General features: G+C 38.8%; 1 protein-coding gene across 2 annotated transcripts in view; it reads left to right on the forward strand.

The window, feature by feature from the left end:
- Positions 1-13,460, forward strand: part of GRID2 (glutamate ionotropic receptor delta type subunit 2) — a gene marked incomplete at its 3' end in the record, with an annotated part of 1,219,813 nt that overhangs the window by 1,178,728 nt on the left and 27,625 nt on the right. The window contains exons 15-16 of one of the 2 annotated variants that reach the window (XM_081131277.1): positions 3,576-3,816; positions 6,430-8,924. In XM_081131277.1, the coding sequence (XP_080987403.1) occupies positions 3,576-3,816; positions 6,430-6,852 (664 nt within the window). Of the gene's footprint in view, positions 1-3,575; positions 3,817-6,429; positions 8,925-13,460 lie in introns of those variants that run through there. The other variant, XM_081131278.1, reaches the window with a different exon arrangement.

Below are 13,460 nucleotides of genomic sequence, written 5' to 3' on the forward strand. Positions count from 1 at the left end.
TTTGCGAAGAGAAAATATCTCCTCATTTATTATAAGGACTCATTCCATTAGTTTTTAAGCCAGTGCATTAGATTGTGCTAAACTCTCTATATCTAATCTTTAAATAGGTTTTTGTTAAATAATAAAAAAGAGGGCCTAGTGAAAGTTTTTGACGGAATTTCCAGGAGCACTAGATTTTTTAGCGAGAATGTATGGCACAACTCTGGGCTTAGAAGACACTTTCATTCCCTTCCTATACCTCTATTCCACGCCAGCCGGTATCCTGGGATCTGTTGTGAGCTAGCCAGAGCTTGACTGAGGGCTCTGGTGGCTCACAGGTTCTGTGTACCCCAAAGGTGCAGTCTCCCTGCAATGCCTGAGCCACCTGTGCTTCAGTGACCCTGAGATGAACCACATGAAGAGATCCTTCTGGTGTGACGACACTTAAAGGCATGAAGAGCTGCCTCTCCCCTCCATCCCCTCATGAATTCTTGCCACCCCGTTCGCTAAGTCCAAAATTTCTAGGATTAAACAAATGCTTTAGAAAAAGATCTTGTACTATTAGAATCAAAATGGGTGACACAGAGTATGTTTTCATCCAGTGACTTTTTAAAACCAAAGTATTCCCAGGTATAGAAATAATAAAGACACATTGTCAGTGATACCAGACACTCCTGAACAGACAGACAACCATCAGTTCCTGAGTGAATATGTGGATGAGTGAAAGAATAAATTAACATGAATGGAAGGCATTAAAAAGAAATGATTTCACAGTGTTGCCTGGGCCATTCTTGCTGAATGTGCAGTTGTGGATTAACATACATTTTGTACCCCAGAAAGTGCCTGGCATGAAATCACTCTTTAAATATTTATTGAATGGCATGAAATCACTCCTTAAATATTTATTAAATATTTATCAAATATTTATTGAATAGGAGAGAATGGAATAAATTGGAAAATAGCATCAATGATAAGGAAAAGGTAGAAGCAGGTCCATTTGCCAAAAAGTGTTGAGTATGTTCAATCAATAAACATGCGCTTGCTCCGTGTTAGGCGGTATGGAAGGTGGTGAGCACACAGGCATTAACCAAGTAACCACAAATAATCACAAATGATGACAAGTTCTATGAAGGAAAACCCCTCCACTCCCGCAGATACTAATATAGCATAATGGGTGTAGGAGGGGGGGAGCTCGGAGCTCATTTTATGCCCGCATATATTCTCATTAAGCAATGCTGCCGTCGTTTCCTTTTATTCCTACGTGTTCCTAGAAACTCAAATTTAAGAAGAGGGATTTTTTTTTTTAGACATGAGTGAATTTTTCCTTCCTACCGAATATTCAATGGTATCCAGTCTCCCTAGTGCCTTTAGGCAGGCAAATACCTGAAGGGTTTGCCATCTGAATGGTACCCGTGAACAAACCAAGCAGGCAATTTCATGTTGTGATGACACGTGTGCGATACCTAACACAGTGCCCCCAAATTCCCACACGTAGTTGTTCCTTTGGACCAAGGCGCTATTTCTCAAGTGTATTCCTCCAATCTCTAGCTCTATGGGTTATGTCATTGGGGGAGAAAAATGAGAAAAGGGGAAAGAAAGTCAGACAAGTTTAGGAAATGCTGTATTAAACAAAATCGTGCAAGTTTTCTTAACTGCGGGTCTTCTTAGAGCCATTAACAGGCCGTCACCTTTGTAAATTTCCAGGAGGGTTTTTTCCTTAAGTTAATGAACATGGAACCCTTTCTTTGCAGAACCCTTCTAAGTACTAGTGTCCCATGGAACACACTTTTAGAAATTCTGTGTTTTCTAAATACAAATGACTGTCTGGGATAGAGGCTGGACTAAAGGTGATCCATTCATATTATGAATCCATTAATATTCACAATTATTTTAGTAAATTTAATTCATCAAATTAACACCTGTTTTTAAGCAACACTCCGAAGCAAAAGAACTTCGTAGACAGATCAATTTCCTAAGAAAGAAGTCCAGGTTGTGAGAGAGACTCCTGGAGTGTCAGCAGGGGGCGCTGTGGGCGAGGCTGTGGGAATATCTGAAGATGGGTGATAGGCCCAGGACCAACTCTCCCCAGGGCTTTGCTACTATTGTTTAACTCAGGCTGAATGTTGATCCCACCCTCAACATTATCTTTGGGCTCATTCTTACAGACCCAGGGAGGACAAGAAACAGGTAAAAAGGTAAAATATCACTGAAAGTGGATTATTTGCTCCCTCCAGATAGATAATTTTTCTCTCTAAAGTTTTTTAAGCAGTCTTTCCCCGAATAATCCAAGATGCCAGTGCAAGAGTATAAATATGGGTCCACATAAATCTTAAGTTGGTAAAAGCTGTAAATTAAGCTAAACACTGTTAGATAAAATATGTTCTAGCCTCTTATCCTTACCCCTAAGAAGCCAGGTTTGGGTTTCTAATTTGTGACTAGCCAGGAGCTCTGCACTGACCCGGTGACACAGCAGTCAGACTCTGGACCCCCCCCCCCCCCATCCTGCTCTGTCCTGAACAGGCAAGGTGTCTCCCACACAAAGTTGTGTGCACCTGAGCACACACAGTCACTCTCCAAACACCACCCTACAGACAAGTGTGCACCCGCAGCTGAGAGATCTGCTCTCAGGAGAAAGTAGTGGGCATGGGCTTTCACGAGCCCTGGACAAGCACTCTGAGCTGTTTGGGCAAGAAATTCTAGGGAACCCTGAGGACGGTGCTCGCCCTGGACGGCCCGTGGCTTTGGGGCTGCCCTGTCCCACCGTGTGGGAAGGGGCACAGCGGGGGCAGGGCTGGAGCTCGGCGGGTCTCACACAGCACCCAAAAGAGTGTTTGGAATGGAGAATAAAGCCCCTGCGAAAATCACCCTGGGGGGGGGGGGGGGAGCTGCAGTCTTTGCAGCTACCCCCAGCTTCTGGGGGAAAGGAAAGAAAAAAAGCATATTTTTTATTTGAATTTAACTACTTCTGAAAGGCTCTGCTCAACTTTTCTTCTTGTTCTCCAAGGTAAGATCATTTCCCCCTTTGGCATTGAAAGGGAAACTAGATCAGTTGTGTGAAAAACCAAAAATGATACATTTTATCAACTTCGAACTTGTCCCAAGGCTTTCTCCCACACTGTGTTAAATAATAGAAGTCTTTTTAATTGAATTTCTTTGTGCGCAACATATGCTGGGCGACATTATGCCAGCATCTTGCTCTAAGCAGCCAAACGTTCTTCATAAAAGCGTGAAGACCCAGTGTCATTCTGCAGGTAGGGAAGCAACACACAACTGCAGCAGCTTGAGTCCACATCAAAACAGTGCCTCTGAAATGTAATCGTAAAAACACATTGCGACAAACGGGGGGGGGGCATATTTCGGATTATAGAATGAAACGAAAAAAAGAAGAGAGGAAGGGAGGGGGAAGGGAAGCACTGTGGCATGACCGTCTACAGAATCAAAGCCATAATGTTTGCAGTGTCCTAGCTCTCCATCTGCAGGCTGATCTATGTATCCACTTCGCCCTGAAGGCTACCAGCCCTTAGAGCTGGGATTACACATGGATGCGCTGGGGACTGAGGCAATATCTGTAACACGATTGTGTTCTTTACCCCAAGGATCCTGGAGCTTCAGCAGAATGGTGACATGGACATCCTGAAGCACAAGTGGTGGCCAAAGAATGGCCAGTGTGACCTGTACTCCTCCGTGGACACAAAGCAGAAAGGAGGTGCCCTGGACATAAAGAGCTTTGCAGGGGTTTTTTGTATCCTGGCTGCTGGAATTGTCCTCTCCTGCTTTATAGCCATGCTGGAGACGTGGTGGAACAAGAGGAAAGGCTCCAGGGTCCCATCGAAAGAGGTACTTGATTGGGAGCTTGGGCACTAAGTTAAGCCAACCAATGAGCAGGCTGTTTGCAGGAAGGATAATTGCAAGGAAGGGAGAAAGGGGTGGGGGTGGCCCTCGTTTTTTCTTTCCTTGAAAAGTGAAAATAAATTTGTGAAATATAAAAATTGCTAAGACCAATACCAATTTCCATTTTAGGACATCCCAGATAAATGGAGAGGAGACTATATAGTGTTTGAAAGGCTGATCATTTTATGTGCCATAATGAGCTTTGAAATTCTCCCAAATCTCAGGATAGAATTTAATTCAATGACTTTTTAAAGGCTGTGATTACCTTGACCAGTTCACAAAGATGCTTATCTTTTTATCCCCATTAGTTGTTTAATTTATAGATAAATTATTTGTGTCTCTAAAATTCAGGCTAAGAAATCCAATTATAAAGTAAAATAATTAGAATTTCCTCTTCACCACCAGTGACTGCTGCCCTCTATCTGTATGTAGACCTAAGAGAAATGATTATGTTCTTAGCTCTAATGACCCTAAGTTTAACAAATCTGCATCGTGGAATCATCTAAAACTCAGCATTTCTCCTTTACTCAGCTCAACTCCAAGGCCATATTAAATTTTTTTTCTGGAGATCTGAGAGAATACTTACAGAATTGCACTTAATATTTCTTTTAAAGTGGCATATGTGCCTTGTTTGCATCAAAAAATATGGGATTTATAAACTATCTTATTTCCACTGGACCAAAAATGTGAAAATCTTTTAAATAACAAAATCATATCCACTAAAGCTTCACAAATTGAAATGCAAACAACCTAAATTTGCTGAGTGATTTGATTTGCTGGATGGTTCCAAAGGAGAGTTTAAACTTTCTATAACTAGATCTTGGCTAACTGATGCCCACAGCGAGTCCTGAAAGGATCTGCTTTAATGCACAAATAAAAGTGGCTTCTCATTTGCATATGAGTTTTTGCATGTTAATGTGTTCTTTCAAACATATCATTTTCTAGTCTAAGGATTCCTTCCTACCACCTTATATGCAAAATTGATCAGCACCATTTATAAGGAAAAGCCTGGCTTAGCAAAGATAAATCTTCGCTTCCTACTTGTCTGAATAATCAATCGTACATTCTAAACTGGTGAGGGATGAACTAAAAACTAATCAGGTTTCATTGTAGCATTTTCTTTGTGGAATAAGCTTCTGGTATCTCTACTGGCATTGATTCAATGCAAAAGACCACATTAATGCAACATTAGAGCCGAGACTTCATATTCTCAAAAATCTGGAAATTAAGGACTCCCCAAGCTCCTTATATGTTGAATTACTATATATGATATTAAATTTTTGCATTACTATATCTGTTGATGGATGACTACATTACAGTTGCTGTGGGAACCATAAAATTATCTTTCAGCCCTCTAAAGTCTCGGTGATAACATTGCATTAATGGATATTTTTATTGGATTTTGAAATGAGAAAGGAGAAAGAAAACAGTGATGCACTCAAAATATTTTTCACTTAGGAGCACTATAATAGCACAATAAAAAAAATACATACTCCATTCTAACTCATGACAGCTAATCCAGATCTTATGAACAAATATTTTCTTTTATGATTAATAGATATTTTTAAATCCTCACAAATTTGCTTTGTTGAACTTGAATATAAATAAGAGTTGGATACAAAAGACAATACAATTTTATTTCTTGCGAGTTTTATTTTTTTAAATATTGGGCTTTAATGCTCACATTTAGTGAAAATCCTAAGGGATTTATGAGTTGTTTTCAACTCCAGAAATCTGAGGTTTTACTTTCTTTTTCTTTATTAAGCACCTTTTTACTAAGACTCCATTCTCATAGCTCAAAGCATCTTTGATTGAGAGGCCATGTAGCATATACCTGACCCTAAACTAAAACTGCCACTCACATATCAGGACCTGAAGGTGTCTCTAAAAGTTCCTCTGACCTCACAATATTGCCTCATTCAGGTATTAGGTAGCTTGAGTGTATGAAGTCCCTCAATCAGAAATTGATTCTCTTGTGTTGAATGTTACTCTCTCCAAACAATCTTACATATCTCTAGCCTAAAAAGAAATAACACTATAATAGACACTAACACTCTAGTGTGAACTAGCATATCAGCATATTGTATCACGTATCTTTAAGAATGGAAAATTAGAGTTAGGCATAAGTAGTGGAAAGGAACAAATATCTAACTTGGAATAAGACACCCTGAAATGGGAGGAAGCATGTGTAAAGAGGTGGGGTGGGTTGCCAAAACCATACTTTTTATTTGTACAATTCTGTCTGGGTCTGTCCCTGCTCTTATAAAAGGCAATCACCTATACTGCTCCTGTATTTTGTAGTTGCATGTGGCATATGCTCGTTTTTAGAACTTTTACTGCAAGAAAAATATTTACTATAGATAACCTTATCTCAGAATCCTCTTGGGACCCCCAGAACCTAGGACAGTGCCTGGCTCATATTAGGTGCTCAATAAATACTTGTTAAATGAATAACCCCAAAGTTCAGTTCATTACATATCATGTTTGCTGAACTACTTTTTTTTTAACCATGGAAGCTAGTACTGATGAGAACCTTATCTTCTTTTTCTTCATCTCCAGGATGACAAGGAAATTGACCTGGAGCACCTCCATAGACGTGTAAATAGCTTGTGCACAGATGACGACAGCCCCCATAAACAGTTTTCCACCTCGTCAATTGACTTGACCCCTCTGGACATTGACACTTTGCCAACACGACAAGCACTGGAGCAAATCAGTGATTTCAGGAACACTCATATTACCACAACCACCTTTATCCCAGAGCAGATCCAGACTCTTAGCCGCACACTGTCAGCTAAAGCGGCCTCTGGTTTCGCTTTTGGCAACGTGCCTGAGCACCGAACTGGCCCTTTTAGGCACAGGGCACCTAACGGGGGCTTTTTCAGGAGTCCTATAAAAACAATGTCATCTATTCCTTATCAACCAACTCCTACCCTGGGGCTCAATCTGGGTAGTGATCCAGACCGAGGCACCTCCATATGAGCATCAAACAAAATCTCTTCACTGTTTCTTTCGTAGGACTCCCTTTGCAAGGAGCAACTGTAATGTTGTGGGACTAACATGGATGTAACATCTTTTTTTTTTTAATCAGGATTATTAGTGATAATTCTAGTTACTTCTCCCCACCTTCTCCCTCTCCCCTCTACTTCTTTCTCTCTCTTTTTCCCTCTCTTCTGATCCATTTTCTTCTGCTTTTATTCATTACTCAATTTGTTGCCCCAGAATATAGTAAACTAGGATCCAATTAGCCCGCTTTTCATATACTGTACTTCAAGTATAGGAGATGTGCACTGAGCATACTAAAAGCATATGCAGGATTAATTTTACATAAAGGCCTCTTGCGTAACGTTTCTCTATTTTTGAAGATAGAATTGCAATAACTTCAGTCTTTTACATTCGTCTGCTGCATCCATACAATGCTCCACTGCTGTTGAGTGTCCTTTAACTGTGGACCAAAGGCAACCCCTGCAGTGTCTATAAAATACTTTAAAGACCATTCAGGCCACATAATATGAGAATGCAATTTTGTAGGATTACAAAAAAAAAGCCATTAATATGCCAGTCAAGACTACAGTTAAAATTACTCTTGCACTGCAACAGTGCATATGACCTTTATGTGGTTGTACAGTATTAAAAGTTTTTTCTTATGTACAGTAAACTTTATCATGTGGCAGAAGCCTCTATTGTGTTAAATAAATTAGTATCTCACATATATACATATATATGCACCTATATAATGTGTATATATATTGAAAGGCGGCCATTGCTATTGCAATTCATTTAATAAAGCTTTAGTTTAAAAAAAAAAAAAGTATTGTATACAGGAACTATGTATAGTGCAGGGGGTCTTTTCAGTTAGAAAAGGCAGGTTGCTTTAATGTTATTCTGATTCGCATTGTTTGCCAACAGAGAATATTTTATACTTTTGTTATTAAAACATCCAGGGCTGTTTAATATTTGTTCCTAGATGTAACTCATTCGAATAGGTTCCGCATTTGTTACTCAGCACTATATAAAGCTAACCTTGATTGTTTTACTTTTAACTCACTATCTAAATGGAAAAGGCTATTAGCTGAACCCCATCCACAACAGCACATAGAGCTCTACAGGAGTTTAAACATAGATCATTGAAGGTTAATAAAGTCTCTTCCAAAGCAGTAAGCCAATTAATACAACTGTAGCTGGGGAGAGGTGGGAGCCCTTAAGAAATATTGATGTGGCCTTAATTACCGTCATACATTATCCTAAAGAAGAAAATATAATAACCTACTGGGCTCTCGACTTAACCCCCTTTTTTATTCAGTTCTATTTGGAGGAGTTTCGAATTTTTTACATTAGTGCCAAGTGTATAGAAGGATGACAGCAAAAACAGTGCCTCTTTGTGCACAACCCTTTTCAAGTAGCATTCTTACCTGTTAGCGATGTAGAATGAACTTTGTTTGTAATTCTTAAATTAAAACGTGATAAGTAGGAAGCAAGAACTTACCCTGTGTTCTTAGCAGCCATACACTTATTTTAATCTAATTCATTCTGTGGCTAGGATTGATGTAGGAATCAACCTATGTGATTTGCTTTAGGAGAAATTAAAAGGTATATTCTTAAGGTATATTATATTTTGATGCTAATTCTGTTCTGGGGAGCATCTTGTACTGTCACTGTTTTTGTACTAAATCTTCAAATATTGTCTACTGTGTAAGGCAGAAAAATTTCCTATCATGCAAAAACCATTTTGTTTCCAGGGTAACAAGTACCTAAGTGCATGCACAACTTGTTTTCCCTTGTAACATTCATGATCTCATCCAGGACTCTGATTTTAAAACAAACAAACAAAAAAATCTTTACAAAAAGCTATAGAGGGACATACCAGATGTTTCAGTGATTTTAGCTATCAAACTGTTAACCATGTACAATATTTAAAATAGGCCTATTTTGATGTATTGCCTATTATACAAATACACAAAACACTTTTTGGAGGCCTCAGTTATGAGTGGCAGAGCTTTCTGTGTATAATTTGTCTAAATAATTTGTCTAATAAAAATGTTTTCTAAACTTGCTCTCATACCATTGAAGTCTTAACTATAAAATTCGAAAATGCTTACTCCCTCACATATTGAACTTCCTCTAAAAATTTATCTTGAGTTAGTTAAAGTATAAAACGTGTTAAGCTTTACTCGCAGAACTTTGCCAAAATGAGTGGCTCTCTAAAAACAGTACTAAGTGGTGTCCTAAACCAATGAAAGACTGCTTTTCTGCTATTTGAGACTATTTGAACCAACAATATATTTGTTTTTCTTTATGGACGTCTCTACAAACATTTTTGGGGGAGAGATTTATCCTGTTTCGTGTAAACAATGCAAACATTATAATAGCAGAATAAGGGTTTGTTGCATCAAAAAAAAAAAAAAAATTAAAGGTAATTATCAAACTTAGAATTTATGTATTAATAATTGCTTTGCTGTTAGAGAAATATTCACCATGCTGAATCTAGTAATTTGAAAATTAATTATCTCCAAGCTATTTCTAATACAGTTCTGCATCTGAACAATATTTAATTCATCTCGCATTTAATTTACTCAATGGTTTTATATCTGAAAATACATTCAATTTAGATAAAATTTTCTGCTATTGTAAAATCCCATTACAAATGAAGTTTTTAAATGTTGGAACCAGGAGGAACTATAAAGATCTAGGCCATCTCCCCTGTTTTACAAATAAGGGAAATAAGATGCCAAGAACCTGGGACTTGCCCACAAGTTCGACAATGCAAGACTTAAAACCGGGTCTTTCTTTTGTAACCCTGCCACGTCACATTCAGTCACATGCCCGGTCCTCATGGATCGTAAATGTAGGGATGGCTCAGCGCCTCCCCTACTCCTCCGGCCCAGCCGAGGCTGCAGATCTCTGGGCACCTTCCTTCCCCTCTGGGCCACAAGGAGAACCCCAGTCAGCTGCCCCTTCCACAGAGGGGAGAGTGGCCGCCTCGGGCTGCCTCCCCAAGGTCATGGCTCCCCAAGGTCATGGCTCCCCAAGGTCACGGCTCCCCAAGGTCATGGCTCCGCCGCAATCAGTCCCTGCGCTGCTTCTGTCTCCCGCCGCTTCCTTTAACCAGTGCTGGTGCCGGCTCGCACCACTTACGCCAGCCTGGCTATTTCAAAACAAGAGAAACACCTTATGTCCATGGGCTTTTATTCTTCTCAGAGAAACAATTTATTCCTTTGGTGAATCATTAAGAGAACGAGTTGTCACTTTCAGTCACTCAGAACTTATGCACAGCTTTTGATTTAATCATATGTTAGAAAATTATAAGACCTCCTTTCTTCCTTATACATATCAAACTACAGGCGATTTGTCGTTTTCTTAATTATGTTATTTTTCACTACCTTTAGTTTGGGATTGGCTGTGAACTGAATAAATACTTTTAAAAATAGGCTTTACTGAACGGTACTTTGCTTCATCAATTAAACAGAATAAAAAGATGAGAAGGTTCATTTACCCTACACAATGCTTTTAAAGTCACAGAACTGGATAACCATTTATTAGTATTTTACAATCAGAATTTTTGGAATGGTGACACACATTCTGTGTTATGAGCATAGTAAATAAAGCAGAACTAAGAATTTTTGCAGTGGTAAACACAGGTTTTATCCTTAAATATATATTTCATGATAATTGATGAAATACAATGGGCTCAGTAAAAACTGGCTTTTTTCTAAAGTGTTTTTATTTCTAAAAATAAATCCTATTCCCAATCCTGTGATCAGATATTAATAAATGGCTAGCAGTTATGGGCATTGTTATTATTTCAACAAATTTTGGTAGATACCCTCCCATGAGATAACACATATGAGCTCCCTTGGATGGAAATGACTTACCCGACATTGAAAAATCAGGAAATAAAGCTACTTAGATTTGATAGATTTAATTCAGTCCTATTAGTGTTACTGAAAACTTATTACATGAAAGCCACTATGCTAAGCAGTTACACAGGGCATAAAGGAAGATACACGTTTCGGAATGGGTCTGGATGTGTTCTACTGCCCAATTCTTTCCTTGCCCCATATCGACATGCAAGATATAGATGCATCTTACAGACTTTGTGAGGTGACAGAAAGAGTCACCCCAAACCAGCACAGTCCTCTTTGGGTCTGGACATTCCAACTGACTAAAGCAAAAGCAGCCTCGGTAGTTCTCAAGAGCTAATTGAGCCTGTCCTCTTAGATTCAAATCACCTCCACAAGGAAGACTTGGAGATTTCCCAAGATGCCAGACCAGGAGGCCAAATTTTCAGAAATGTGAAAATTACCATAAGCCAGAGGCAAACTGCTGTCTGACCCTTCCTCCTTATCAATACCTGCATGCCATTCAGAGAGTGACCCCTGCCCTCGGGTGTCCAGGTCAGAATGACACAGATAACAACTACTCATTTTCTATCCCTGCAGGGCTAACTGTGATAGTTCGGGCCCTACAGTGTTTCTGCTTCAAAGGGACCAAACTCAGTAAATCCTGTTTAGGCTGCTTTTCAACTTCTTTACATTTTTATTTCTATTGCAACAAAGGCTCCTTGCCACCTTTGCTGTCATCTCAGGCACAGGTTACAGGGTGAGCAATGAGTCTGATGAATGAATCTGTAGTGTTTTATGACTCTTCACCGTAACAACAGCCTCCAGCCCCCACGCTTCCAGAAGAACAGGAACTTCATGGTTTTGCTCCAGTGTATAGAGCTGCACTGAGGCAAACAACAGTTACGGCAACAAATGATTCAGCCCAGGGTGAAGACAGAGACAGGCTGAAGGAGCCGTCTCTCACCTTCTCACCTGAATTTTCCAAATTCCTATATTTTCAATAGTTTTTGTTTTGTTTCTATGTAATATTAGTAACAAAGAAAAATCTGTTCAAATTTGATACATTTTTTTGTTATCTGAAAGCTCTACCCTGATTTTTTATTACTTATCATTTAGAACCAAATGTCACCATTTGACATATTTTGCAAATCTAGAAGTTCTTCACACTGTGTTCTGGACACATTACCTCCTTCATGCTGTAGACGTGGCTGTCTAACTATTGTGAGAAATGAGGACCTGGTTTCCTGTTGGAGAAACCCTGTGATTCCCACCTAAGGATTAGCAGCGTATTTCAAAAGAAACTTATCTGTGATGTGATAGAAAATTCACAAAATCTTCAGGACAACATTAATTCTCATTAATTAAAAACTAATTAAGCTTTCATAACAGCTGCTTTAGAAGGAGAAACATATGTCACAAAATCAAAGACTGACACATTAGAACCAGGGAAAGGATGAAAAGCATTGCTTTTAAAAAATATTTTGCCTGCCACAAGATTTGAAATATGAGTGGAAAGCTCACTTTAATTTTTAAAGTTGTTATACTTGATTTTTAAATTGGTGTTACTGAGAAATTTTAGGAGCTAAGTACCCTACATCTGTGGCTATTTTTAATTTTAAATATTGGACATCAGTAAACAACTAACAGCTTGCTTACCCACTACACAAAGTATTCATAATGGGGAGGTGGGGCCTTTAAGAATTAGTTCTTCTAATGTAATAAAATAAGTCTCAATTTGCAAAAGTTTAAGTTATATAAAACTTTTCAGGATCACAGCCATTTTTGGAGCAAGGGTGCCTGTGTCTATTTCACACTTGATAAATAAGGAATTGATAGTTAATATTAAAATCCTCTCCAGAATTATATTAAAGTTGACTTTCAAATTAATGCTAGCCCTCTATTAATATCTGTTTTTAAAATTCAGCTATAAGATTTTTTTTTTTAGAAATAAAAACACACTAAAGTTAAGTTGAAAATAGAAGTGTCACATGTCCAGCTCATCTCATTTGACTTTTTTATTCTAGAAGTGGTTGTGGAATACCTAATATGCTCAAGTACTTCTCTAGGCACTGTTCAAAAAAGGCATCAAACATGAGTTGTTAGATGGATTATAGCGGCAATTGACTTAAATGACATTAGACATCAAATACAGAACTTCGCTCACCCATACCATTTGTTTTTTTGTTAATCTTCACCCAGGGATACTTAATCCATTGATTTTTGGAGAGAGTGGAAGGGAGGAGGGGGTGAGAGAGAGACATGATGTGTCACATTGATTGATGGGATTGGTTGCCTCCTGCATGCACCCTGACCAGCACCCCAACCTGGCCCAGGAATGAACCTGCAACCCAAGTACATGCCCTTGACCGAGAATCAAACCTGTGACCCTTCAGTGAGCAGGTCAACGCTCTAACCACTGCTCAGGCCACACCAACCAGGCCATCTTCATACTATTTTTTAATGAGTACAATACTCCTTTCCAAATCAACATGTTAAAACAAGTTAAAAATAACTAAGGAGTGCAGCAAGATATACATGTAATTGGGCCTCCCAGGTTCAGTGTTTCATGACTAAGCATTTTAAAGCTTATTGCTCACTCAGATTTCTCCATGGAAATATCAGGGTAAAAATGGCTTCATAAAACATGTGCAATACCATTTCCCACATGTGTAGCCTCCAAAGTTTTTGGTGTGTCCAATTAACATGGTAAGTCCTATAATACAGCTCAATCACCAATTAATATATTTT

This window comes from Miniopterus schreibersii (genome assembly GCF_964146895.1).
Source record: "Miniopterus schreibersii genome assembly, chromosome: 1".
Classification (NCBI taxonomy): Eukaryota; Metazoa; Chordata; class Mammalia; order Chiroptera; family Miniopteridae; genus Miniopterus; species Miniopterus schreibersii.